The 27,379-nt window shown below is 32.1% G+C and overlaps 1 protein-coding gene across 8 annotated transcripts in view; it reads right to left on the bottom strand.

The window, feature by feature from the left end:
• Window positions 1-27,379, bottom strand: part of COL11A1 (collagen type XI alpha 1 chain) — a 197,347-nt gene that overhangs the window by 150,534 nt on the left and 19,434 nt on the right. For all 8 annotated transcript variants that reach the window (XM_025417466.3, XM_049111614.1, XM_049111616.1 and 5 more), the window contains exons 2-4: window positions 24,599-24,766; window positions 18,799-19,012; window positions 15,519-15,681 (exon numbers count right to left, since the gene is read on the bottom strand). In XM_025417466.3, the coding sequence (XP_025273251.3) occupies window positions 15,519-15,681; window positions 18,799-19,012; window positions 24,599-24,766 (545 nt within the window). The remainder of the gene's footprint in view (window positions 1-15,518; window positions 15,682-18,798; window positions 19,013-24,598; window positions 24,767-27,379) is intronic.

Below are 27,379 nucleotides of genomic sequence, written 5' to 3'. Positions count from 1 at the left end.
CAGAGACTTCCCACAGCATCACAGAAACTTGGTCATAAATAATGTGGCACATTTTTGTGTGTTGACCCTCACCACACTTGTCATACCAACTCAAAGTGAAGCAAAAAAGAATGTAATTACACATCAAACAGCCAAAAACAGATGTTCCTTTCAGACTTGGCTATGGATAACTCTCAAAAAAAGGATAAACCCAATGTTGTACTTTGATCTACTGGTATATATTGTAAGTAGTTAAAGTTAAATATCTTCTAAAAACAGAAAAAATCAAAAGGTGAATATCTTATTTGTCATCATAGCTTTGTAAATAATTATTAACACCAAGTCTAAATAAAATCTGACAAATTCTAAATTTGTTCAAGTAACAAAAATGTATTTGATAAAGTTACTAGTATAAGATACTGTTATGCAAATTTATTGGACTATTTCTGCATGAGAGCCATAAGATCTCCTTTTATTTTTTTTATTTTTTTTTTAAATTTATTTATGATAGTCATACAGAGAGAGAGGGAGAGAGAGGCAGAGAGAGGCAGAGACATAGGCAGAGGGAGAAGCAGGCTCCATGCACCAGGAGCCTGACGTGGGATTCAATCCTGGGTCTCCAGGATCACACCCTGGGCCAAAGGCAGGCACCAAACCGCTGTGCCACCCAGGGATCCCAGATCTCCTTTTAGAAATAACTGCACAGATATTTAGTTTTTTATATATTAGAGAAATTCAACATGTCCATGAATACAGCATGTCTTTAAAGCAGTGTTGTTGCTGAATCCTAATGTTACATGAGTGATTAGTGTATGCCTTGAGATTTTTTGCTCTATTTTGCATTGCACTTGTGTTTGTTACAATCCAGCTTTACTTGGGCCATGCTTGAGTATCAACCCTATCAAATTTGTGCCTCATGTTTGGTGTCCACATTTGTTACTTCTCTTAAAATTTTACATATTTACTGAAATTTAGAAGTTAAACAATTTTGATGTCTTACTACGTGACACAGACATTAATCACGAAACTGATTCCAGACAATGCTTTCAACAATTAAAAAAAAGCCACATTATATTCCCAAATGTACATGTTAACTGAAGATTCACAGAAGAACAAAACTAAATAACTGTGGTAAATTCAAAGCTTTGTTGTTTTTCTGTTTTGCTGACTCTGTGTTACTTTGACATAGAAATACAATTCCACTCCAGAATGACATTTCATTTTTCCTTTCGGTTTTTGAAATCTTCTTTAAAATAGCACATCATAAGCTGAAGTCCTTTACAATGTAGCTGCTATGCTAGCTATGTATCTGCTGTTTTCACCTAATTTCAGAAATAATCAATAAAAGAAAATTTATTTTTCTTTTTTTTGAAAGTTTATTTTCAAACACTTATAAAACACTAAGTATTACAAGATGCAGATTAAATGTTTTATACATGTTAACTCACTTAACCCTCCAATGACTACATGAAAGAAGTGCCCCAGCTATCCCATTTTACAGATGAGGAAAAAGACACACAGAAGTTGGGTATCTTGCCCATGAGATCCAATGTGATTAAATTCCAAACTCAAAAATCACACCGCGGCTCTCTGGCTCTAGAGTCAATACTGCTAAGTACTGTAAGTGTGGTTAAAAAGGCAAAAACATCACTATCATCATCACCTTTTTCATTTAATGAGTTCTGCACTTCTCAGTTGAGGAATGATAACTTTGCCTTCATCTTTCATTCCTCAAGTGAAACAATGGCAATGACTTTATTATCTGAGTTCACTCACATCCACTTTTTGGTTCTTAAAATTCATATTTTCTGAAAGATCATCTAAATATATATATAAAACAAAAATAAAATTTAAAGAAATGATTAGTGAATATAATGATAATTTTAAAATATAGGAATAACTTGCTTTTTTCTTACTTAATTAAAGAAGATCCAGGGACGCCTGGGCAGCTCAGTGGTTGAGTGTCTGCCTTTGGCTAAGGGCATGATCCTGGGGTCTGGAGATGGAGTCCAGCATCAGGTTTCCAGCAAGGGGAACCTACTTCTTCTCCCTCTGCCTATGTCTCTGCCTCTGTCTCTGTGTCTCTCATGAATAAATAAATAAAATCTTTTTTAAAACTCATTAAAAAATTTTAAAAATAGAGAAGACCCATACAGAATTGGAAAAAAAGAAGTACACAATTCCAGCCCCCTTCCATGTGGCAGAAAGGAAAACACACATCTAGAGCCTTATATAGTCATTCTACCCCACCCAGTAGGGAAAAAGAACTGAAAAGCACTGGCAAACTTCACAATCCAAGGGTACAAGTTCACTAAAAGACGGAGATCTATCATAGGACTATAGCATGCTTCCCCTCCCCGCGCACCATACCAACACATTACTGAAGTCTTCTTTACCAAATTTCTTTTACCTAATACATAAAGTCCACTTTTCAATGGAAAGTTAAAAGGCATACAACAAGGCTAAAATCAGTTTGAAGAGACAGAACAAACATCAAACCACAATCAAGATTCTGGCAAGATTCTGGAATTGCCCAGCAAGAAATTTTTAAAAATGACTGCTACTATTCTAAAGACATTAAAGTAAAAAAAAAAAAAAAAAAAAAAAAAAACAAACAAACAAACAAAAAAAAAAAACAGACAATATGCAAGAACTGATGGATAATGTAAGCATAAACATGGAATTTCTAAGTATGAACCAAAAAGAAATGCTAGAGATTGAAAATGAGGAATGTCTTTGATGGGCTTATTAGCAGACTGCCCATAGCTGAGGAATCTCTGAGCTTGAAGACATGACAATAGAAACTTCCAAAAATAAAAAAGCAAAGAGAAAGGAAATGATGGGGGAGGGGGCACAGAATATCCAAGGAGTGTGGGACAACTACAAAAGATATAGCACCTATGTAATGAGAATATCAGAAGAAGGAAGAAAGTGAGTAACAGAGAAATTTTAGAACCAATAACAACTGAAAATTTGCTCAAATTAATGTCAGACCAAGTACTCAAGAAACTCAGAGAACCTCAAGCAGCATAAATGCCAGAGAAAAACTAGTTCAACTTCAGAAAATCAATGATCAAGAAACATCTTGAAAGAACCCAGACGAAGTCACCTAAACTGTAGGGAAGCAAAGATCACAATTATACCTGACTTTTCTTCAGAAGCTGCACAGCAAGAAGAGAATGGAATAAAATATTTCAAGTGTTGAGAAAAAAAAAACACCAACTTAGAGATCTGTATCCTGCCAAATTATCCTTCAGAGTGAAAGAGAAATGACTTCCTCAGAAAAGCAAACACTAAGGGAATTTGTTGGTGTGGGACTACCTTTCAAGCAATTTCAGAAAAGTTCTTTTGAGAGAAGAAAAATCATATAAGTCAGAATTTCAAGTGTAGATAATGAAAGGAATAGCAGTGGAGAATAAGTAAAAGTAAAATAAGAATTTTTATTTTTCTTATTCTTAATTGATTTAACTGATCATACTTTGTTTAAAATAATAATAGCAAAAATGTATTCAATTCATATGCATAAATATATATATGCTTATGAAAAAGTGAAATGAATGAAAGCAATGATACAAGCTATGAGAGGGAAGAATTAGGAATATTCTGTTATTATAAGGTACTTGCCCTACCTATGAAATAGTATAGCATAATGTAAAAGTGACTTAGGGATTAATTGAAAATTACTGCTGGGGCACCTGGCTGGCTCAGTCAGAAGAGTATGTGACTATTGATCTCGGGGTTCAACTGCTGTGGGTGAGTGAGTTCAACTGCTACGTGGGTGTAGTGATGCTAAATTAAATAAATAAACTTTTAAAAAAATGTATACTGCAAACACTAAGGCAACAGTTAACATTAAGTTTAAAAGGTAGTGTAATTAATATGCAAAGAGTGAAGTGTAATAATATAAAATTCCCAATTTAAACAAAAAATGCAGAATTGTAGAAGACAAAAGGTGAACAAAAACAAGGTCAACAAACAGAAAACAGTGCCAAATATGGTGGATATAAATTCAATCAGATCTATAATCACTTGAAATATCAATAGCCCAAATATACTTATGAAAAGGCAGATTGTCAGAGTGGATCGAAAAACAAAACCCAACTATTTGTTATCTACAAGAAATCTACATCAATATAAAGACACATACAGACTAAAAGTAAAGGGATGGATAAAGATATACTGTGCCATCACTAGTCAAAAGAAAACAAGAGTATGTCTAATAACTTCAGACAAAGTAGACTTCAGAGCAAGGAAAGGTATTAGTGATAAAGAGATATTACATAATAATAAAGAAGTCAGTTGTCAAAAAGAGATGACTGTCCTTAATGTGTATGTGCCTAATAACAGAACATCAAAATATGTAAGGCAAAACTTGACATAATTGCAAGAAGAAATAGATTTATCCAATATTATTGTTGGAAACTTTAACACCTTCCACCAGAAATCAACAGATCCAGCTGCAGAATATAGTAAAGACATAGTTGAACCGAACAGCACTATCAATGAACTGGATATACAGTTGACCCTTGAAAAACCTCAGAGTGAGAGATGCTGACTCCCCACACAGCTGAAAATCCATGTATAATTTTGACTCCCTCAAAACATAGCTATTAGTAGTTTATTGTTGACCAGAAGCCTTACTTATCAGTATAAAGTTAAATTACACTTATTTTGTATACTATATTTATTGTATGATGCATTCTTAATGAAATAAGCTAAAGAAAAATGTTATTAAGTAAATCATAAGAAAGATAAAATGTATTTATTTACAGAACTGTATATATTGAAAAAATCTGGACCCATGCAGTTCAAATCTGGACCCATGCAGTTCAAATCTGTGTTGTTCAGGGACCAACTGCAATTGACATCCATCCACTACTTCATCCAAAAACAACAGATTACATATTCTTCACAGGCTCACCCTGGAACATTCATCAAGATAGAGCACATTCTGGGCCATAAAACTAACAATTTTAAAATAATAGAATCATATAGTATCTGCTGTTAGAACATAGTGGAATTAAACTAAGAATCAATAACAGAAAGATATCTGGAAGGTTCCAAAATTCCTAAAGAATTAGCAACATAATTCTAAATAACACATGAGTCAAAGCTGATATCTCAAAGGGTATGTAAAAGTATCTTTGAACTAAATGAAAATAAAAACACAACTTATCAAAATGTATGGGATGCAGCAAAAGAAATTCTCAGAGAAATTTATGGCATTGAAGACATAAATTAGAGTAAAAGAAAAATCTAAAATCAATCACCTACACTTTCACCTTAGGACACTAGAAAAAGAAGAGCAAATTAAATCCAAAGTAAGCAGAAGAAAAGAAATAAAAATTAGAGAAGATATCAGTAAATTGGAAAACAGCAGTATACGTGTGTGTATGTCCAATATATATGTCATATATATATATCAAATATATAGATATTCGATATATATATATCAAATGTGTGTATATATATATGAAATAAAGTCATATATAAATACATGAAATAAAACACATATACATATGTATATATATACCTATATGAAGCAAAATCAATGCATATTTATCTAGGCTAAGAAAATAAGAGAGGAGATGCAATTACCAATATTATAAATGGAAGAGGGACATCACTATGGATCTCATGGATATAAAATGATAATACAAGAAAACCATGCTCACAAGTGTGATGAACTAGAAGGAATAAACCAAATTTTTAAAAGACATAATCTGCAAAAAAACTCATACAAGAAATAGATAATTTGAATAGGGCTTTATCTACTAAAGAAATTAGATCATTAATAGGCTTCCAAAACAGAAAAACTGGACCCAGAATAGTTCACTGATGAATTCTATAAAACATTTATGTAAGCAATTATACCAATCTTCTACATTATCTTTCAAAAGACAGAAGCAAAGGAAATACTTCCTACCTCACTCTATGAGGATGCTATTTCCTAAACCAAAGCCAGACAAAGACTTCACAAGAAAAGTACAGACTAATATGTCTCAGGAACACAGATGCAAAAATTTTCAGTGAAATATTAGCAAATTGACAATGTAGAAACCAACAATGTATAAAAAGAACTATATACCATGACTAAATGAAATTACCTCAGGTAAATAAATAAGGCTGGTTCAACATTTGAAAATCAATTAATGTAATTTATCATATCAATAGGCCAAAAAAAAAAAAAAAAAAAACTCCACATGATCATACCAATAGATGCAGAAAAAACATTTGCCAAAATTGAACATCTATTCATGATAAAAGAAAAAAAACTCTCAGCAAACTGGAAATAGAGGGAAACTTACTTAATTTGATAAATTAAAAAAAATCTATGAAAAACCTAAAACTAATCATACTTACTGGTGAGACTTGAAGCTTTCCAACTAAAAGCAGGAACAAGGCAAGGATGTCCCCTCTCACCACTGCTTTTCAATATTGTACTGGAAGTCCTAGCTAATGCAATAAGACAAGAAAAGGAAATAAAAGATACAGATATGGAAGGAAGAAATAAAACTATCTTTGTTCACAGATGACATGATTGCCTATATAGAAAATCCAAAAGAATAAACAAACACATAAGCCAAAAACAAAAACAAAAAGCCCTCCTGGAACTAATTAGTAATTAAAGCAAGGTTGCAGGATATAAGGTTAACGTACAAAAGCCAGTTGTTTTTCTGTGTACAACCAATGAACAAGTGAATATGAAGTTAAAAACACAATACCATTTGCATTAACACTTAAAAAATGAAATAGGTCAAATCTAAATTTACAACATATAATGAGAAAAATGACAAAACTTTGATGAAAGATATCAAAGAATTAAATAACTGAGAGATATTCTATATTCATGAATAAGAGAATTGATATTGTCAAGATGTCAGTTTTCCCAACTTCATCTAGAGATTCAACATTCTCAGTTAAAATCCCAGGAAACTGTTTTGTTGTGTTTATTGTCAAACTGATTCTAAAGTTTATAACAAAAGGCAATAGATACTGGATAGCCAACTCAATATTGATTGACTAGAATAAAGTTGGGTGGACTAACATTGCTTCAAGATTTATTATAAAACGACAGTAATCAAGATAGTGTAGTACTGTTGAAAAAAAAAAAAAAAACAAATAGGTCAATGGAACAGAAATAGACCCAAATAAGTATAACTGATCTCTGACAAAGAAGCAAGGCAATACAATGGGGCAAAGTTAGTCTATTCAACAAATAGTGCTGGAAAACATGTGGGGTGCCACATGTAAAAAAGTGAATCTAAACACAAACCCTTCACAAAAATGAACTCAAAATGGATCACTGAAGTAAATGTAAAATGCAAAACCTAAAACCCATAGAAGATTACATACAAGAAAAACTAAATGATCTTGGGTACAGTGATGGCTTTTTAGATACACCATCAAAAGCATGATTCATGAAAGAAATAATTGATAAGCTAGACTTCATTAAAATTAAAAACTTCACCTCTGTGAAAGACAATACCAAGAGAATGAGAAAACAAGTCAAACTGACAGAAAGTATTTGCAAATACTCATCTAATATAGCATATAGCCCTGTTCCCCAAAATATTAAAAAAACACTTAAAACTTAACAATAAGAAAATGAACAACCTGATTTTAAAAATGGGCAGAAGACTGTAACAGCTTACCAAAGAAGACACACAGATGGCAAGTAAGCATATGAAAAGATGTTCAACATGTCATCAGGAAAATGCAGACTAAAACAATGAGATGCTACTACACACCTATTGGAATGGCCAATATCCAAAATGCCCAAAATACCAAAAATGTTGAACAGGAACTTTAACTCACTGCTGGTGAGAATGCAAAATGGCTAGCTCTTTTGGAAGACAGTCTAGTCATCTTTTGGAATCATTCCAAATTATCTTTTGGAAGATTGCTGATATGGTAAACACATTCTTACCATATCAGCAATCACACATTTTGATATTCACTCAAAGAAGTTGAAAACTATGTCTGCACAAAAACGTAAACACAGATGTTTATAGATGCTTTATTCATAATTACTAAAGACTTGAAAGCAACCAAGATAGTCCTCGGTAGACGAAAGGATAAATAAACTCTGTTACATTCAGACAATGGAATATTATTGAGAACTAAAAAGAAATAAGCTCTCAAGCCACGAAAGACATGAAAGAAACATAAATGCATATTGCTAAGTGAAAAAAGTCAACCTGAAAAGACTATACCTTTATGATTACAACTACATGACATTTTGGAAAAGGCAAAACTATGGAAACATTAAAAAGATTAGTGATTGCTAGGATTCAGAAGAGATAGAAGGATGAATAGGGGGAACAGAGAGGATTTTTAGGGCATGAAATTATTTCATAAGATAATACATTGGTGAATATGGATCATGATACATTAGCCAGGATCCATAGAATGTACGATCCAAAAGTGAATCCTAATGTAAACTATGGACTTCAGTTGATAATGACATGTCAATATAGGTTTACCCATTGAAACAACTATACTGCACTGGTGGGGAAATTGATAGTAGAAGAGGCTGTATTTCTTTGTATGTGAGTGTGAGTGTGCTCAGGCACAGATACACATGCACAAGGGTATATGGAAACTGTCTACTTTCCTCAGTTTTGCTCTGAACCTGTAACAGCTCTAAAAAATACAAAGCATGGGATCCCTGGCTGGCTCAGTGGTTTAGCGCCTGCCTTCTGCCCAGGGTGTGATCCTGGAGTTCCGGAATGGAGTCCCACATCAGGCTCCCTACATGAAGCCTGCTTCTCTCTCTGCCTGTGTTCTGCCTTTGTGTGTGTGTGTGTCTCTCATGAATAAATAAATAAAATTAAAAAAAAAACAAAGCATATCAATGAATAATTTTAAAAAGACACTAAACAACTCAGATAACCCACAGACTTTAAGATATCTATTGTAACTATAAAACACTCGATCCAATTATTTTATGACACACTTTCTTTTTAAAGGCATATGCTACATTCACCAAGATAGACTATATCCTGGGCCATAAAGTAATTGTCAATAAATCTACATGGAATGAGATCATATCAAGTTCATTTTCAGAGGAAAATGGACATCTACACTGAAAACTAGGAAACCTTTTGAAAGGAATTAAAGAGCGAAATAAATGGAAAATTATACCATATCCAGGAAATAGAGAACTCAATGTTTGTTAAAATATGGATTATCTTCATTCTGATCTACAGCTTAAATGATATTCCAATTAAAACCAAATTTTATTTAAATGAAAACTCAATTTTATTTTAGAAATCAGTAAGCTTATTCCAAAATTTACATAGAATGCCAATAACCTAAAAGAGCTAAAGCAATGTTTGCAAAGAATGAAAAGTAGAGCAGTTACCCCACATGATATCAAAACTTTCTACTAAACTACAATAATCAAGATAGTTTGGTATTGATGAAAAGATAGACAAATCAATGGAATAGGGTACTAGTTCAGTAATAGGTCTACTCAAATGTAGCCCTGATTTCTGACATAGAAACTACAGCAATCCCATGCATGAAATGGAAGTCTTCTTTATAAAGGATGAACTGGATATCTTTGTCTAAAAACAATCAACATTAACTTTTACCTGCTACCATACACATATATTGACTCAAAATATGGCATGATCTATGTGTAAAACCTAAAACTACAATATATCTGATAACAGAAGAAAATTTTTGTACTTTTGGTGTAGGTAAAGGTCTCTTAGAACACAAAAAGTATAAACAAAAAAATTGACAAATTATAACTTTATCAAAATGAAAAGCATCTATTCTGTAAAAGGCACTGTTAATGAAATAAAAAGGCAAGCCACATGCTGGAAAATTATTTGCAAAACTCCATCAGACAAGGTATGAAGGATTTATTTTTAAGACTCTTAAAACTCCATAATTAAAATAGAGCACCCAATTTTTTAAGTGGACAAAAGATACCTCGTGGAAGAAGATGTAGAAACAGCCAGTGAGCACCTGAAAAAAATGCTCAACATCACCAGTTATGAGGGAAATGTAAACTAACCCCACAATGAAACACTACTACACAACCACTGAAAATGGCTAAAATTTAGAAGACTATAATACGGGTTGGCAAGGACACAGAGCAACTGCAACTTTCATTTACTGCTGGAGGGAGTGTAAAATGATTAATGTCACTTTGGAACACAGTTCAATAGTTTCTTTGTTCTTTTTTAAACTTAAATATGTACTACCAAATAACCAAAGCATTCCATTTTTCGGTATTCAATCAAGACAAACAAATTAAAAAGATGCCCACAAAACACTTAAAAACAACAACAACAACAAAAATAACTTATACATGAACGCTCATAGCAGCTAAATGCAGGAGCCAAAATCTGGAAAGGATCCAAATGCCCACTAATAGAATGAATGGATGAACAAACTCTGCTTTATTCATACAGTAGGATACTGCTCAGCAATTTTTTAAAAAGCAAAATAATGATATACATGAAACACAGATAAGTCTCAAAAACATGGTGAGTGAAAAAAGCCAAGCTAAAGAGAATAGACTCAGTATCACTCGGTTTATTAAATTTTTAGAAAAAATAAGCTATAGTGATTTAAAAGCAAGTGAGTAATTTCCTAGGGTTAGGGAAGAAGAGATAGATTATAGAAGTCCATGAGGAAACTTATGGGTGTGATGGCCATGATTATTTTTTTCAATTAGCAATAGTTGTGCCACCTTATTGGCTACAATACTGCCACTGTGCAAAGCTCATGATTATTTTCTTGATGATGATGGTTTCAGATGTGTAAACATCACAATTGATCAAAAAGTTACACTTCTAATATTAGCAGTTTATTTGCTTCAATTATATCTCAATAGATAGATTTTAAAAATCTCAAGTGTTACTAGGTAAATGCATCTAGACTGGGAAAAGTAGATAAATGGGAAAGCTACCCCCATCCTGTTATATTGTTCTAGAAGAAAACCATATCCACTAACAATTTTTTAAAAAGCATACACTTTGGAAAATATACATAGTAAAAAGATACATAGGCCTCACAAAGTAGTAATCAAATTCTTACTGGAACATTTGAGATGGCTATTATTACTTGAAGGTAAGTTTTCTGGCCTTGTAAAACTACTGAAATTGTGTAACTTTTATAAACTATTATTCATTGATTTCTCCCAAGAAACCTGAATCCCAAAATTATGCTGAGAAGTTTGAAAAATTAAAAAATTTCATCAAAGAGCGTTTCCACTTAAATTGTCATTATATTCTTCTCATTGCTTCAAACAAAATAACGAATCTGCCCAAAGATAGAAAATTGTTTAAAAAATGCTTTCATCATTAAAAAAGATCAAAATAGCAATATTTTGAAAACTTGGGTTATAATGGCTACAACTTGATATGTACTAAAGAAATTTCCTGTTTAAAAGACTACAAAATTAATTTTATTGATAATGAATACAGGCAATGTAGATATTTTTCTAATTTAGCTTTTCCTCCCATCTTTGAAGTGTATTATCAAGCTAGAAAAAAAAAAAAAAAAAAAACCAAGGTTGTGCATTAGTGTTGGTTGGATATATTGTGCCTGCTTGAAAGTATTCATCTACCCCGACCCGGTTTTCCCCTGCTAAGTTCTGTACCCAGGTGCTACCTGTTTAGGAAGGGAAAATTTATCTAATCCCTACAAGATACCTTGTAGACAAGCAGTAGCGCAGGAATCAACTACTTCATTTACAAGACAAAATGCCACATAAAACCTTTGATACATGGATCACTATTGCTCTCCCATATCAAAAATGTATAAGAATATTTGACATGTCATAGTTGTAAGATGATAAAAAAGAATGCAAGTAATTATAAGAAAACTACACAGTAATACATAATTAAATTAACACAATATTATACCAGTATTTTAAGCACTTTACATAAATGAGCTCACTTTTAAAATACATATACTTACTAGGGAGATAACATTACTATCCCTATTTGAAGAATGAGAAATTAAAACTTACACAAAGTAAAAATAAACAAGTAAAAAAATTTCTATAAAGTAATTACATAGAGAAATGTAATTAAGCTATTCTGGGATTCAAAATTAAATTTTTCTGATTCAATAATGAATTTTTATATTCACTCCACTATGCTGAAATTATATAATCTGAATTATGACTCCATATATTCATTTTGGCATTTTTATATAAACTAACTTGTCATACTTAAAAAAAAATTCAGTTTTGCTTTTATCTCTTTACTGTTGAATTCTTAGAAGTCCTCAGGCTGTATTTCAAATATGGCCATGTTTAGAATTTTTGCCATTACAGTACCATTCCATAAATGTAGGGTAATATACAGATGAAATTATATACTAAACAAATTTGCATCTAAATTGGAATGACACTATTTCCAAAGAAGTGATATTTCTAGTTTTCAAAATAATGAATCACTGATTTTTTGTCATCTTTACCATCACAACTGTTTATCAAACATTAAAATAATGCATATATGGTACCATTCCTATCTCTTATCAGTTTTAGTTTAATTTCTACACATTCACTTGCAGAGATTCAAAAGTCTAGACAGATACCATAACGTGAAACAAAATGAAAAGAAAAATATTTGAGTAAATTTTTACAGAAAGGTATATTAACATCATATTCAGATAAGTTGAACTAATTTCACAAAAGGTATCAGAAAGTTTTATTGTGATTTTAAAATGTCTTTGAATTATTTATTTTCTTCATATTCTTTTTTCAAGTGGGAAAGACTATATTGTTTTTGAAGTTTATATACCTATATAATAATATAATTTAGGAAATAAGACTTGAGTATTATGTATAGTGACTATTTGGATATAGGGATAAAGATAAACCTTATAGTGAAGTGTCTGCATTTATTTACTTTTTCAAGACTAATTACACTTCCTATTGAATAAATGTTCTTTTTAAAGCTCCATAAGGTTTCATGAAACTCCAAGATGCAAAGTGGCATAATAAATTTATTTTTGCTGCTTACTGTCACACTCACTAAATAATTCATTGAGTCTTTTAAAAATTATTTTTCTTAATAGTTTAACAGTTTTTCCAAATAAACAACTGGAGTTACTCCAGCATTTAGGATGTGGTTTATGGATTAGAAAATTAAGAATTAATCAAAGAATTGTATATTACACTTTGATTCTAGTACTTCTGTCTTTGGTAATTTACTAGAAGCCCTCTTGGTCAGAGGTGTTTTGGTCAGCAGTAGTGAAAACATATGGAAATGTTTTAAGGAAATAATTTTATATATTTCTAGGAGTCGATAGTATAATCAACCTGTGAAATACAGAAGCTATTATTACATATTTTAAAATATGTAACATTAGAGTTAAATATTTATCTTGAAAAAAATAACATATTGTGATAGTCTAAAACTGTAATTCAAAACTCTAAACTGGACCCTGGTGAGAATGAATGTAATATATGTGAAATAAAGTGGGGTACAGTCTGTGCATGGGGGATGGGCAGGCAGTGGCAAGGGAAGGGCTGTTTGAACAAGACATCTAATCAACAAGTACCTATAAAAATACATTTCAGGGCAGTAAATGTTGAGAACATTAATAATTAATTTGTATTTTTAATACACATTATTTAATTTAAATTTTTTTCTCTTCTGTATTTCCTTTTTTTATTTTTTAAGATTTTTATTTATTTATGGGAGACACAGAGAGAAAGGCAGAGACATAGGCAGAGGGAGAAGCAGGCTCCCTGTTGGGAGACTGATGTGGACTCGATCCCAGGACCCCATGATCACAACCTGAGCCCAAGGCAAACACTCAACCACTGAACCATCCAGGTGTCCCTGAATATCCTTTTTTTTAAAAGAATTATTTTATTTATTTATTTATTTATTTATTTGAAAGAGAGAAAGGGAGAGAATGTGCTCATGCATGTGAGCATGGGGAGAGGGGGTAGGGGCAGAGGGATATCTCAAGAAGACTCCACTCTGAGCCAGACATGGGGTTCAATCCCTTGATCTTAAAAAATAAAATAATAATAAAATAAAATAAAATTAAATAATTAAATTAAATTAAAATAAAATAAAATAATAAATCTCTTGATCTTGAGATCATGACCTGAGGCAATATCAAGAGTCAGATGCTGAGGCAATATCAACAGTCAGATGCTTAACCAGCCAGGTGCCTCTTCTTATATTTCCTCATTATATATTCCTACCTTTTATGATGAACAAAGTTTACTCTTAATTTCCATTGCTTAAAGTTCTAAAGGCTCTGTAACTGTGTATAGCAACAGACTAATGTATGAAATGAAACCATCCACTGATATAGTTCTTCTATTTTACTCATTTATGTTCCCAGAAAATAAAGCCATGTGTATTACAAAAATAAATTTAGTCTGTTAAAATAAACTGACATTCATAGTTTAATTTTAAAATAGAATTATTAAGTTAATTTGTTTATAATATTCATCTAATAAATATTATCATTTCTGTGCAATCAATACAAGATATTGGAAGATATTACTGTATGTTGCCTGAATGAGTTTATCATTTAATTTAGTATGATATAATGTGTTAAAAACATTTTGTTTAGAGTCAAAGGCTTAGGTATACACATGCTGACAAAAATCAGAAACAAACAATCAATCAAATAATCTGAAAGTTTCACAAATGTTAATTATAGTTATAAGTTATGTATATAAATGCAGGAATGCAATATTCTCCTGCACTGAATGTACATGGTTCTATGAAAAATACTGTGTATATATGTGTGTATATATTCAAACATCAACCAAATACAGAACATCTTCTAAGTAAACCCTGTCTGTTAACCTGTAATATATTATAGAGCTTTACTTTATTATACTTTGAAAAACAAATTACTTCAGAAATTGTATAAAACCAATGATCACAGTACTGAATAACATCTCAGGGGTGCATCCCTTTATAGGATCAGGACCCAGGTCTGTTTGTTCTGTTAAAAATTAAATAATAAAGGACAAATTACCAGATCCAATGATTGAAGGATTAAAAGAAAGAATGTGGTTATCATAATTGGTGAATTATAATTGGAAGGAAACTTCTTACCATGACCTTCACATTAATAAAAAAGTGATTTTAAAGACGTTAAGTTCAGCTTTTGCAATATGATCTCTATTTTATACCTTGGAAACATTAACAAAGAACAGAGAAAGAATATCTGACTCGCACATTTCCCTAAATTAATCTCCCAGAAAAGGAAGTGAAGAAAATGTTCTTTTCTCCAAAGAAAATAATACAAAGTACCAAGAGTAAAGCCATTTGCCCTTCCCAGGAGAATAGCATGCCTGTGTTCAAATCAACCAATCTCTGTAATGTTTCCCAGTCGTTACAGCCATCATTGTCTACTCATTCTCTCACTGAACAATAGAAAACATCACCGCTACACCCACAGGGGAAGAAAGTAGGTCACCCTTTCATTTTCAACTTTGCTTTATAGCATGTATTGATTGTTACTGTTATTAACTCAGTTCATCTGATTTAACAATATTCAGCTTCAAATAAAATTTGATTAATTTTTACCTCAAAAACTTCTTCATCCAAAATTCTTGTTCCAAACACAGTGATTCCATTGGTGTCAACGATTGCTCTCTCACTTCTATCAAGTGGTTTTGTGGTTTTCTTCTTACAATCCACAATCATTGTCACAGTTTTCTTCTCCACGCTGATTGCTACCCGATGCCACCTAAAAAAGCCAAGTAATTCTTTTGTAAGCTTCAAAGATATTGTTGCCACATCATTATTCGTGTTAAAATACACTGTATTTTAAACCGTGAAAGTGAGCTGAAATTGTACAAAATGTAAGCTCATTTTTTCATCAGTCAGTTAACAGTTGACTAGGTATTGCTTACCCAGAAGGGCGGTAGGTACTAAAAAGACACAAACAGTTTAAATTGCACACCAGTGGTGGCTGTCTATGCTGATAAGAAAGTGCCCATCCTTTGCTTCACTTTGTGCTATTGCAACAAAAGCTTAATCTCACCATGTCATGATGAGTGTATTTGATAGAGATCGGTGTGGGATATGGGGTAAGTAATAGTTTCTATGTACGTAAATGCTTTCTTCCAAATGGAATTCCACTTAATTTTTTTTTTTTTCTCTAGAGATCCCCTGAGATGAACTGTAAAAGGGTATGTCTACTAATTGAATGACTGCTCCATCTGGAACTGAACGTTCTAATTGTAAAACACAATGTGCTTCTCTGTCTTTATGCACATTTATTTCAAGTGCTTTCATTTTCTTTTTCCACTTTAATTTCAAGACAGTTATAGATCACTCCTGTGGGCAGGATCCAAAACTGAGACACAATATCTCTCCTTCTTCCCAGGGTTGGCAGGAAGTGGGAACACTGAAAGAAAGCACAGTCAATGCATGTGTGGAATGAGAGTCTCAATTCACTCTGAAGCTACTGCTCCAGCTAATTCAGGGTGGCGATGACAGGCTGAGGGGGTAGACATGGCCAGCCTTTTGGAAACGTATATACCCTAATCTTACTATAAAATGGTGGGTTTTATTAACAGTATCTGGTGCTAACATAAACCACTGAGTGAGGCTCACTTGGATTTTGTGAGCCACTCTGGTTTATATTTTTTTTTCCAAATGAAAAATGCTAGATTAATATTGCAGAAGTGTCTAGGACTACATCCATAAAATAAAATGCCCAAAAAATTGCAGGAGCTTTCCTAAAATGTCTGTTTCATGTGACTTGGCATGGGTATTGATGAGGACCAAGTATATTTCCATATACACTTAATCTTTGGTCTTTCCATAGCACAGTCAACTAGCATAGGTGTCTGCTTAGTTTGAATTGAGCAAAGATTTATTTTGGAGGCACTTAATACTGTGAGAGTAAAATTTACACATATTTCTGCCAAGAAGCCTGTGTCTTAACTTAAACCATCTCCACTATTGTATATATGTGCTTTTTATTAACAGAAAATAAAAATGATTCTAATTGTTAAAAGCTGATTAGGACTCTAAACTTGATCTTACCATTGATTAATTTTAGCCTGATAATAATGCTATGTCATAACCATGCTATTATGCATTATAGTCAAAATACTAAGCCACCCCTTAGTTCTGGAGTCATTCTTAATTTATTCTCTTTCTTGTACAGTATACATTCATATTATCAGAAAATCCTTATATTCAACGTATATACAGAATCCAATGTCTCTCAACTTTATCCCATCTGCAAGCTCCCTCATCTGGACTCCTAACTGGTCTCTACTTTCACTCTCATGCAACCAGAATGACCATTTTAAAATACAAGTCACATCAATCTTCACCTTGCGAAAAACCACCTCGTATTCCTAGTAAAAGCTGAAGTCCCTAGTCTGCCTCATGGGACTGTGCCCTGGCCCTCTGACTTCACACCAAAGTTTTTCTTTCTCACTCCCTGCAGTGCAGCCACACTGTTGCCTCTTTACCATTCTTTGTACATGTTCTTCACTCTGCCACAAAAGTTCCTCTTCCATATCCCAACATGGTCTACTTCTTCATTTCCAACTTGCCTTTGCTCAATGCAACCATGTCAAAGAGATGTTTCACCGAAAACACTACATCCTTAAATTCCTTACCCTGATTTATTTTCATATCATCACTTTTCATATTAGTTATTAAGGACAGTATGTAAATTGCTTACAAAAGCCCAGTTTTTCCTGCCACTGAGATAACATTTTCTCCATGGTCTTGTCAAAGATACACTGAGTGTAGATTATTTTTTTTCCATTTGCACGGCTATTTCTTTCTTATACCTCTAACTTAATGTTATATTTCAGATAAGGCTAGTTTTAGAAGCCCAGATTCAGCAATAAGATGCCAACTAAATTTAATAAACATTTATTTGTATTTAACTGCTCCCTAAGTGAAAGACAATATTCACAATACAGAACTCAGAATTCAGCATGATTTTCAGAAGAGTGTGATGGTTATTATGGAGTCTATCTAAATTCAAACCCTACCTTGCCACTTTGCAAACATATGACCTCAGGCAAGTTACTTAAACTTTCTGTGCCTCAGTCCCTTTATCTGTAAAATGGATTTATTGACATTATTTGCTTCAAAGAGTTGTGAAAAATTAAATGAGTCCACTATGTGGACTCATAGTACTTCAAACAGTATATAGCACATATCAACTATTATAAAAAGCTTCTTATGACTGTCAATATTAACATGCTTGATGATAGGTAAATCAAATCAGGTCATTCCCTGTTCAAAAAGTCTATAGTGGCTTCCTATTTCACTCAAGATAAAACCCAAAATGTTTATATCCATCTACAAAGTGTTATACCATTTGGCCTCCCATGGATTCTCCATCCTCATCATCGCACTCTGCTCCTGACATGCTGGTATCGTTGACATTGCTTAGACCAAATCAGCCATAGCTAGAATCAGAGGCCGTGTAATTGCTTCCCCTCCTCCTGAAATAGTATACTTCTAGTTATCGGCAGGGCACATACCTCAAATCCTTCACCAGTCACCTTCTTAGTGAGATTTTCCCTAACCTCACTCCTTAAAATTGTACCTTCCACCACCATTCCCTAAACTCTTCACAACTCTATTTCTTTCTCTCTCCCTCACTTATCATCACCTGATATGCTCTTTATTCATTTTTAAAATTGTACATCATTTGTCTACCCAGACAAAGAAACTATGTAAAATTAGATATTTTATGTTTGGTTCATTTTTGTGTCTTCAGTCTTTAGAAAAACTGCATCATGCTTTATGAATATTTGTTGAATGATTAAATGAAATCATTGCTTTCAATACAGCTACAGCATTGGACTATTATATTACTTACTTTCCATCAGCGATGTTAACAGTTCTGAAGAGGGGATAGTCTTCTGGGGCAGGTTTTCCAGTGTGGTCTTCAAACAGGAAAACAGGTGATCTTCCAACCTCAACACCGATTTGCTGAATACCGTGCTCATTATATATAGATAAAAGGAAAGACTGAATTCCTTTTTTGGGTTTTATTGTAAATAGTATTGAAAAATCTTCTGGAAAAGCTCCTCCTGAGAAGACAAAGATCAGAAATTCCAAATTCCCAAATTATTCCTGGATTGCCCTATTTTTTTAAACTTTCTAGGTGGCCTTAATAAGTCCTATAAATAAAGAGTAATTATAATACAGGTTAAAAAACAAATGAGAAGGAGATGATAATAAGCTTTCTCTCCAATAATTGTTCAAGCTATATTCAAATGTTAAAGCCACTCACTTAAAGCACAGTGGTTATGTAAAATTGAATTCAAAGTTAGGAAACAAGATGACCATGGTGCCACTACAATATTAAATACACAATAAGAACTTTTAAAATATGAAAGCACCACTTTTGGTGTAAGATTTGTATTTCCAGCCTTGTCTGATCTATGGCCATATACCCTCTTTTTAAAGAAGGCACTATAAGGACACAATACATGAAGGTATTTTTCGAGTCATCTTTCAAAAGCTAAAGAGTTTTGGGTTTTTTTTTTTTTTTAAGATTTTATTTATTCATGAGAAACAGAAAGAAAGAGGCAGAGACACAGGCAGAGGGAGAAGCAGGCTCCATGCAGAGAGCCTGATGTGGGACTTGATCCTGGGACTCTAGGGTCACACCCTGGGCCGAAGGCAGGCGCTCAACCGCTGAGCCCCCCAGGGATCCCCTAGCTAAAGAGCTTTTGATCAGTTTTTCCTATCACATGAAATGCAGTTTCACTAATAAAAAGCTTGTCATTATAAATCACAACTGTTAGATATCTGGTTAATTTGATTCTAAATTCAAGAGGGTAGACTGTCTTTTTCTTCCCCTCTTACCATCATACTCCAAATATCCAGTGTGGGGCCAGATCTACATTAGTGCTTAGTATTTATTAAATAAATATGTCAGTTAAGTGATGATCACAAATATATCTCAGATAGTTAATCAATGACTACTCATATATTTTTATAAAAACACTGTGTATTAAATTTTGCAGTTTGGTCTTCAAAAATGCTTTTACATATATATATTACTATCCTGAAACATAAGTAAAGCAGAGATTTTTATTTGAAGGGTGATATTATTTCAGTTAAAAGGTTGTCCATATGTAAAACAGGTGTAAATATGCACATGTAATCAATGATATCTGGACCAGGAGCTTCCATATTCAATCCATTCATTTAAAATTCTATCATTTTAAATTTTATACATGGTAGTATACATACAAGACTATGACTGCCATGGATTCAAATTCAAAAGATTATGGGAGATCCCTGGGTGGCGCAGCGGTTTGGCGCCTGCCTTTGGCCCAGGGTGTGATCCTGGAGACCCGGGATCAAATCCCACGTCAGGCTCCTGGTGCATGGAGCCTGCTTCTCCCTCTGCCTGTGTCTCTGCCTCTCTCTCTCTTCCTCTGTGTGACTACCATAAATAAATAACAATTAAAAAAAAAAAAAAAAGATTATAGGAAACAAGCAATCCCACTTCTAAGAATTTATTGGAAAAGGAACAATGCTTATGTGTAAAGATATGTCAACTCACCAGAACACTATTAATAATGCTAAAATATTAAAATGGCCTACAACAATTGGGACAGCCTAAATAAAATACAAAACATCTATATAATTTAAGTAGCTACTTAAGGTAGTAGGTGATAATTTATGAAAATGAAATTATTTAAAATGAGGAAATTACATAAGAGTATGTCATAGAGAAGGTAGTTCATTAATGTTAACTATTTGGTTCTATAATATCTACTTATATCTGCATCTATATCTGTATCGACATCTTTATCCATATCTATCTATATTCTATTTTTTTTTTTTAATTTTTTATTTATTTATGATAGTCACACAGAGAGAGAGAGAGGCGCAGAGACACAGGCAGAGGGAGAAGCAGGCTCCATGCACCGGGAGCCTGATGTGGGATTCGATCCCGGGTCTCCAGGATTGCGCCCTGGGCCAAAGGCAGGCGCCAAACCGCTGCGCCACCCAGGGATCCCATATCTATCTATATTCTAGATAAATATCTCCAAACCAAAAAGTGCTTATTTAAAATTCTTAATTTTAGTTTTTAAAATAATTTACCAAACAATTTTGTTATATCACAAGTAGGTCATAAAAGCTTTGCTATCAAAAATAAAAAAATAAAATAAAATAAAATAAAAGCTTTGCTATCACAGGAAAAATAAATAAATAAATAAATAAATAAATAAATGTGTGTGTGTATAGTTTTGTTTCATTTAAACGTCTTAAGACATCTAATTTTATATTTATGTAAATCAACACAAGGAAAATAATCATATAAATAAAATGGAAAGATAATGAATCCCATCAATTAATAAAGCAAGTTTTATCTGCTTATACTATAAATAAAAATCTAAGTAGGTAATTCAGCCTGCTATTGAAGAAACTCCATAGAAAATAAACTTTCTTCAAATAAGTAGCTCAAAATGTTGAGAATCACAGAAATTCTTTCCCTAAATGTACTTTAAATTATTTAAATTATTTAAATACTTAAATGTATTTAAATTATTTAAATACTTAAATGTATTTAAATGTACTGTAAATTATTCAAATGTCTCCTACATTGAAAAAAGAAAATGCTAAAATGTTATGTTAGGGGAAACCAGTATTTTTTTCACTTTTGCAAAAACACTATGAATTCATGCCTACATAGATGTATTTAGGGAAAAAAGAATTTTAAGAAAGAATATATTCATATAAGACTAAATAGATTAAAGCAAATTCTAATTAACAACTGACTAAATATATCGGAGAGAATTCACCATAATATTCAACAAAAATGCAATCGCTTACTATGTGAAATTTTATCTAAAATAACAGTGATCAGTATACATGATAAAGTAAAATGTGAAACTTAATGATATATGTTTTGAAATATATAAATACAAACTAAAAATAAAGCATCTTCTCTGTTGGATGATTGTTATTAAAGAAAAAAATGTCATTACTACTTTTGATATGCATGTATACATAAATCAAACATATGCAATAATCATAATTCACAGTAAATATATCAAGTTCAACAGTGATTCTTAAAATGGCCTTTTAATATCAATAGATATTGCATGCAGTAATAGATTTTGTGTGGAAAAGGCACAAAACTCTATTATTTGATTTTAATTTTTTTAGGTTGTGGTCAATAGATTTCCATGTGGAATATGTCTCCCTTTAACTAAAATTCTTTTTTGATGTAGCTTGGTATTCAGCAAGATTTTGAAAATGAGGAGGGAAGGCCACTTTTGCATAGAAGGAAAGTTCATTTTAGTCTAAAAGAGGCAGGGACTGTCTCTTTGTCTCACATCATTCACTGGTTCTGTGATATTATGCAAATACTTCACATTTCTAACCCCTACTCCATAATTTGAGTTTAAATATTCTTTTTCCCAGATGGATATGAGGATAAAGATCAAATACACCAAGTTTCTTGTATTGTATCTGTCCTATGGCAGGTGTTCTAAAGAGAACAGAGGATTTGCAAATTACAGCTTCTATTCAGGTCACATGTATAACGTTTACAGACAGTTAAATTAAAGGTCTCAGATTAGGACTTTAGAAGACCCATATACCTTAATTAAACAGAATTTTTTTTTAATTAAACAGAATTTTACGGTGACTGTCTGATAATCCTCCACCCCTACCCAGTGCTGAAGTTTCCACTATCCCTGCTTAATTTTTTCATTAGAAAAGAAGTTGCTATTATGTCTTCCCATAATGAGAGAAAAAGCATTCCCAAGTAATTTTTCAAAGATTTTTTTACTTATTTGAAAAACAATAATATTCAATCTTTGGATTTCTTTTTTAACTTTGAAGATGCCATTGATCATTTTTATTAACTGCCATTGTGCATTATTCGACAGGAAGCTCTACGCTGTAGAAGATTGTTTAAATTCATTTGTGTGGGGGAAAAATGAGGTCGCTATCAAAAAGTGTCTCCTGCAATCTGAAATACTCATTACTAGAATCATATGCCTAAGGCAGAATGTTATGAGAAGGTGGAAAAAAAATTGACATAGGGGAATTTTGTTAACTCTCATGGAAGGAAAGCTCAGAGGCATACATTGTATTCTTTTTCCATGAATAACAAAGCAGAAGTGATTGAATTAATCAAACTACCAATTTGGAAGGCAGAAAAACTGACCCTGAGATGATGAGCCAAAGCATAAAAAAATTAAAAACTAACTTCTTATTTCTGAAGCTTTTCCATTAGTATATTTTTCCCCTGTTATTTTCTCTGGAAAATTGCCATCTTTTTCCCATTTCTTCATTAGAAGGCAGATAAATAGAAAAGCAACATAATTTTTCATTTGCAACTTTTAAACTTGATTTTTTAAGAATATTTTATGAATTTAGTAAGTTTTAACTTTTTATTTTCAAAGTCAGAAAAATTGTGCATGGATATTCTTTGTTTTTGCAGTTTGTTACTTTGGTGCATCACAAATTATGGCAAAACAAGAAATACTTGGGAAAACAACAATTTAATCGACATAAATATGTTTTCAAAAATACTTTAAAATGTCCATCCATGAAAAATACACTATCTCATTTTGTAATTCCTTAGTCCTTTGATTTTAATTTTTCTATGGTGAGAAAATACTTTTATGTGAAAATAGGCAATTCAAATCCCTTCATGTAGAAACAGTAGACAGGATACTATGAAGAATTTAAATGATAAATTATTTCTGAGAGGATCCCAAAGCACCAAAAAGAAACACCAGATATTATAAGGAATATTGGCTTTGGCAACAGATTAGACCTGGATTAAATACTGACCCCTTGTAATCTGGGCAACTCCAAGAACTTCAGTGAAACTCTATTTCCTCTTCTGTTAAGTAAGGATGAGGACACTCAATTTAGTAGAGTTACAAGAAAAAAATAATTGACATGTATCCAATAGCCAACTTGTAATGAGTTACTTGCTTTAATAATGTAATGCTCAGAAATTGGCATTTCATCACTTAGCTCCCTTTTTCTACATTATATGATTTGGAGATAATTAGTGCTATTAGGTCAATCGATGCTTTCATGGAAAGAAAGAAAATATGCACCAAGTAGTTTTCAATACCATTATGAAAACTTTCCAGGTGAAGATTTACCAAATCTCTAGTCCCAGATCTCCTTTTAATTGCAAGATGTGACTAACTTTTACGCTATTTGAGATAAGAATAGGATCCAAAAAAATACAGAATAATCTGTCTTATCTTCTGAAGTATTTCTTTCAACAGAAATTTATCTTAATTTCAGAAAGACACTAAGTATGTCTAAACCCACATTGCAGTCATTAAGGATAAAGTTGCAATGTTCCCAGCAATAAATAAATTCTACATGATTTTATGCAAAAATAAGCTAGATAAAATATCGTCTTCAAGTTTTGTCATTTTCAATAAAATAATAAATTATTAAATTTTCAAACAAGCATATCTCCTGTGACTGTGCTGAATTAAAATTGGCAATTATTAGTTATTTTCTTCAAGTCACCTTAGTGACCACAATGTATTCAATGTCCCATATATGAAAGAATTATATCTGTCCCAATAATTGTGCATTATACAGCATGATAAAAAGAATCAATAATAATTTGCAAAGTAGTAATTGTTGTAATAATAACGTGAACATACCTGAAAATAACTGTTTTGTGGGAGCACTGAGTTGTGCTTGCTTTGAAACTCTGTAAGCAGTGTCCGAATCTTTTGAATTCTTTCTGTTTGTGCAAAAGCCCGTTGTTTTTGTTATTCCCTCTGGAGAGTTGTGAAAATCTAGAGCTTTTAGTACATCAACTGGAGCCGCTGAAAAATAAGTAAAAAAATTTTTTTTAATTGAACAAATAATCTAATATAAAAAGAATTTTTTAACAGAGAAAATAGTTTCTTGTTCTACTTCTCAAATCTGTCATTTGCCATGTTTCCATAACATTTGGGTGGGAGATTGAGGAGTGTGACAGCAGGTAAATTACAACTATAAAATTCTCTAATACGAGATATCTCAACTTAAGAATAAAATTATAGAAAAGCAAACAGAAGATATCCATGTGGGGTGGAATATGTAGATTTAGAATTGAATATATATATGTTACATAGCACATATTATACATTATACATACATATATTACATAACATAAATATTATATAACATATAATTGAATATATGTGAATTTACAATCTGTCTGATGCATCTCAATAACCATTTAGAAAGTCTTTAATCATTCTAAGTAATTGCATTATTTGGAATTAAAGTGAAAGCCAGCATCTAGACATATTCCATTAATTTCTAATAGATTTATAATTTAAAAAAAGACTTATAATTCAATTATTCATAATCTAAATAAAGGTAATTTTGATTGACCAAAATTTTGAAGGTAATTTTGTATAGCAATGAATGTTATACATAATTATTATCAAATCTGCAGTTACTCAGCCATATTGTACACTCAAAAAAGTTAAAAGTTGTTAAAAAGAACAGGTAACAAAACATAATGCTCTTGTTTTGAACGTCTTCCTATGTTAGTTATTTACAAATTATATATAAGCAAATGCATGTGTAAACAGTATATACTGTGTACATATGTATATCTGTGTATGGTGCATGCACATATGTATCTATGTATAATCTGTTGAGTTTTACCCTCTAAATTTGCCAGAATGTCTTCATGGATGGTGCTTTATGCCTCATGATTCAGATTGACTTTGGAGACTGGAAATTGACTGGAGACTTTGGGTAAAAGTATAATCTTTGGATAAAAGTGTAATAAGGTGTAATCCTGTTGGATAAACTTGATGTTTTAAACAGCTTTATTGGAATATTATTCACTTGTCATGTAATTTACCCATTTAATTATGGTAAAATACATACAACACAAAATTTGCTATTTTAACCATTTTATGTACAATTTAGCAGCATAATTATATTCACAATGCTGTGCAACCATCACCACTATCTATTTCCAAGACATTTTCATCACTCCAAACAGAAACTAACCACTGAACAACAGCTCCCTATTTACCACCTCTGCCTGGACTCTGGTAACTGATAATACACTTTCTGTCTCTATGAAGTTGCTTATTCTAGAAATTTCATATAAGTGGAATCATATAATATTCCTCAGAACACTGAACATATAAGTGCCATATGACCAAGCAATTCCACTCCTGGGTACACCCAAAAGAATTGAAAGCTGGCACTTAAACAGATACCTGTGTGCCAATGTTCATGGAAACATTATTCATAACAGCCAAAATGTGGGAACAACCCAAGTTTCTATCAGAACATGAAGAGATTAGCAAAATGTGATACATGTGTACAATGGAATAGGATTCAGTTATAAATAGCAATGACATTCTGATACATGCTACCACATGGACGGAACTTCAAAGCATTACACTATATGAAATAAAGCAGACATTAAAAGACAGTGTTTTAGACCATCAAATTCCCTGATACACAACTTAATACCTACTTAATTCATTAAGCAAGTCAAAACAGGAGTCATATGGTGTAAGCACTATTATAAAAACAGACTTTAGACTCCATATTTCTCAATATACCTATATTCTGTTAACTTACTCACTTTATTAAAAAATAAAAATATTCAGAGGAGGTCATTGCTGGGCCTGTATTACTGAGCATTTCTGAGATATATGTCCTTACTGCAAGAATTTGGATTCTAATTCAGAAGGAAAAGGGATCACTTCTGCTTAAAAGTGAACCAGTATTACTTTGAAAAGTTCAGTCATTAGTTAAAAAAAAAAAAAAAAACAGAACTGCCATCACATTTCAAAATACATTGGGTTTTATAAATATACTGTTTCTGGGAAAAAGTAATGAGAATGGAAATGGGACTGATTTTAGAATAAGAAAATACCATCACAATTTATCACATTCCATAGAGTCACCTGCAACAGGATGTTGTCCTTTGAGAATTATAATTTCAACTAGTATTTTTTTTATAACTGTCAGTTCATTATAGAATGCATGCATGAATGAATGAGTGTTTGTAAGCAATGTTTACCTGGTCATTTCCTTAAGTTAATTAAATTTTAGGGGTATTGACTTCATATGTACAAATATATGTGGATGAAGCTTTAAATAACTTTCCTTTTAGAGTATAACAATTATACTTTCCTTTAGCAATACTCTACCTCTTTCATCAAGCCTCTAAATGAAAATCAACATAGCTATTCAGTATAGTCCACATGGTTTCAAATTATTAAAAAGAAAAAAATCTTTTTCTTTATGGAAATCAGGCATTTCAACAGGATCATTAATTTATCAAATATGATACTCTCTAGTTCAGCCTTGGACTATTTAAAAGAATGATGACATTCAACAACCATTTTGTAGGAGTCTTGCTTGTGATGATCAATTTTTCTAGACCAATAGGAACACCTGACCATTCTTAGCTT

This window comes from Canis lupus, chromosome 6, assembly GCF_003254725.2.
Source record: "Canis lupus dingo isolate Sandy chromosome 6, ASM325472v2, whole genome shotgun sequence".
Classification (NCBI taxonomy): domain Eukaryota; kingdom Metazoa; phylum Chordata; class Mammalia; order Carnivora; family Canidae; genus Canis; species Canis lupus.
The sequence above is the reverse complement of the archived record's forward strand: the minus strand, read 5'-3'. Positions and strand labels throughout refer to the sequence as shown.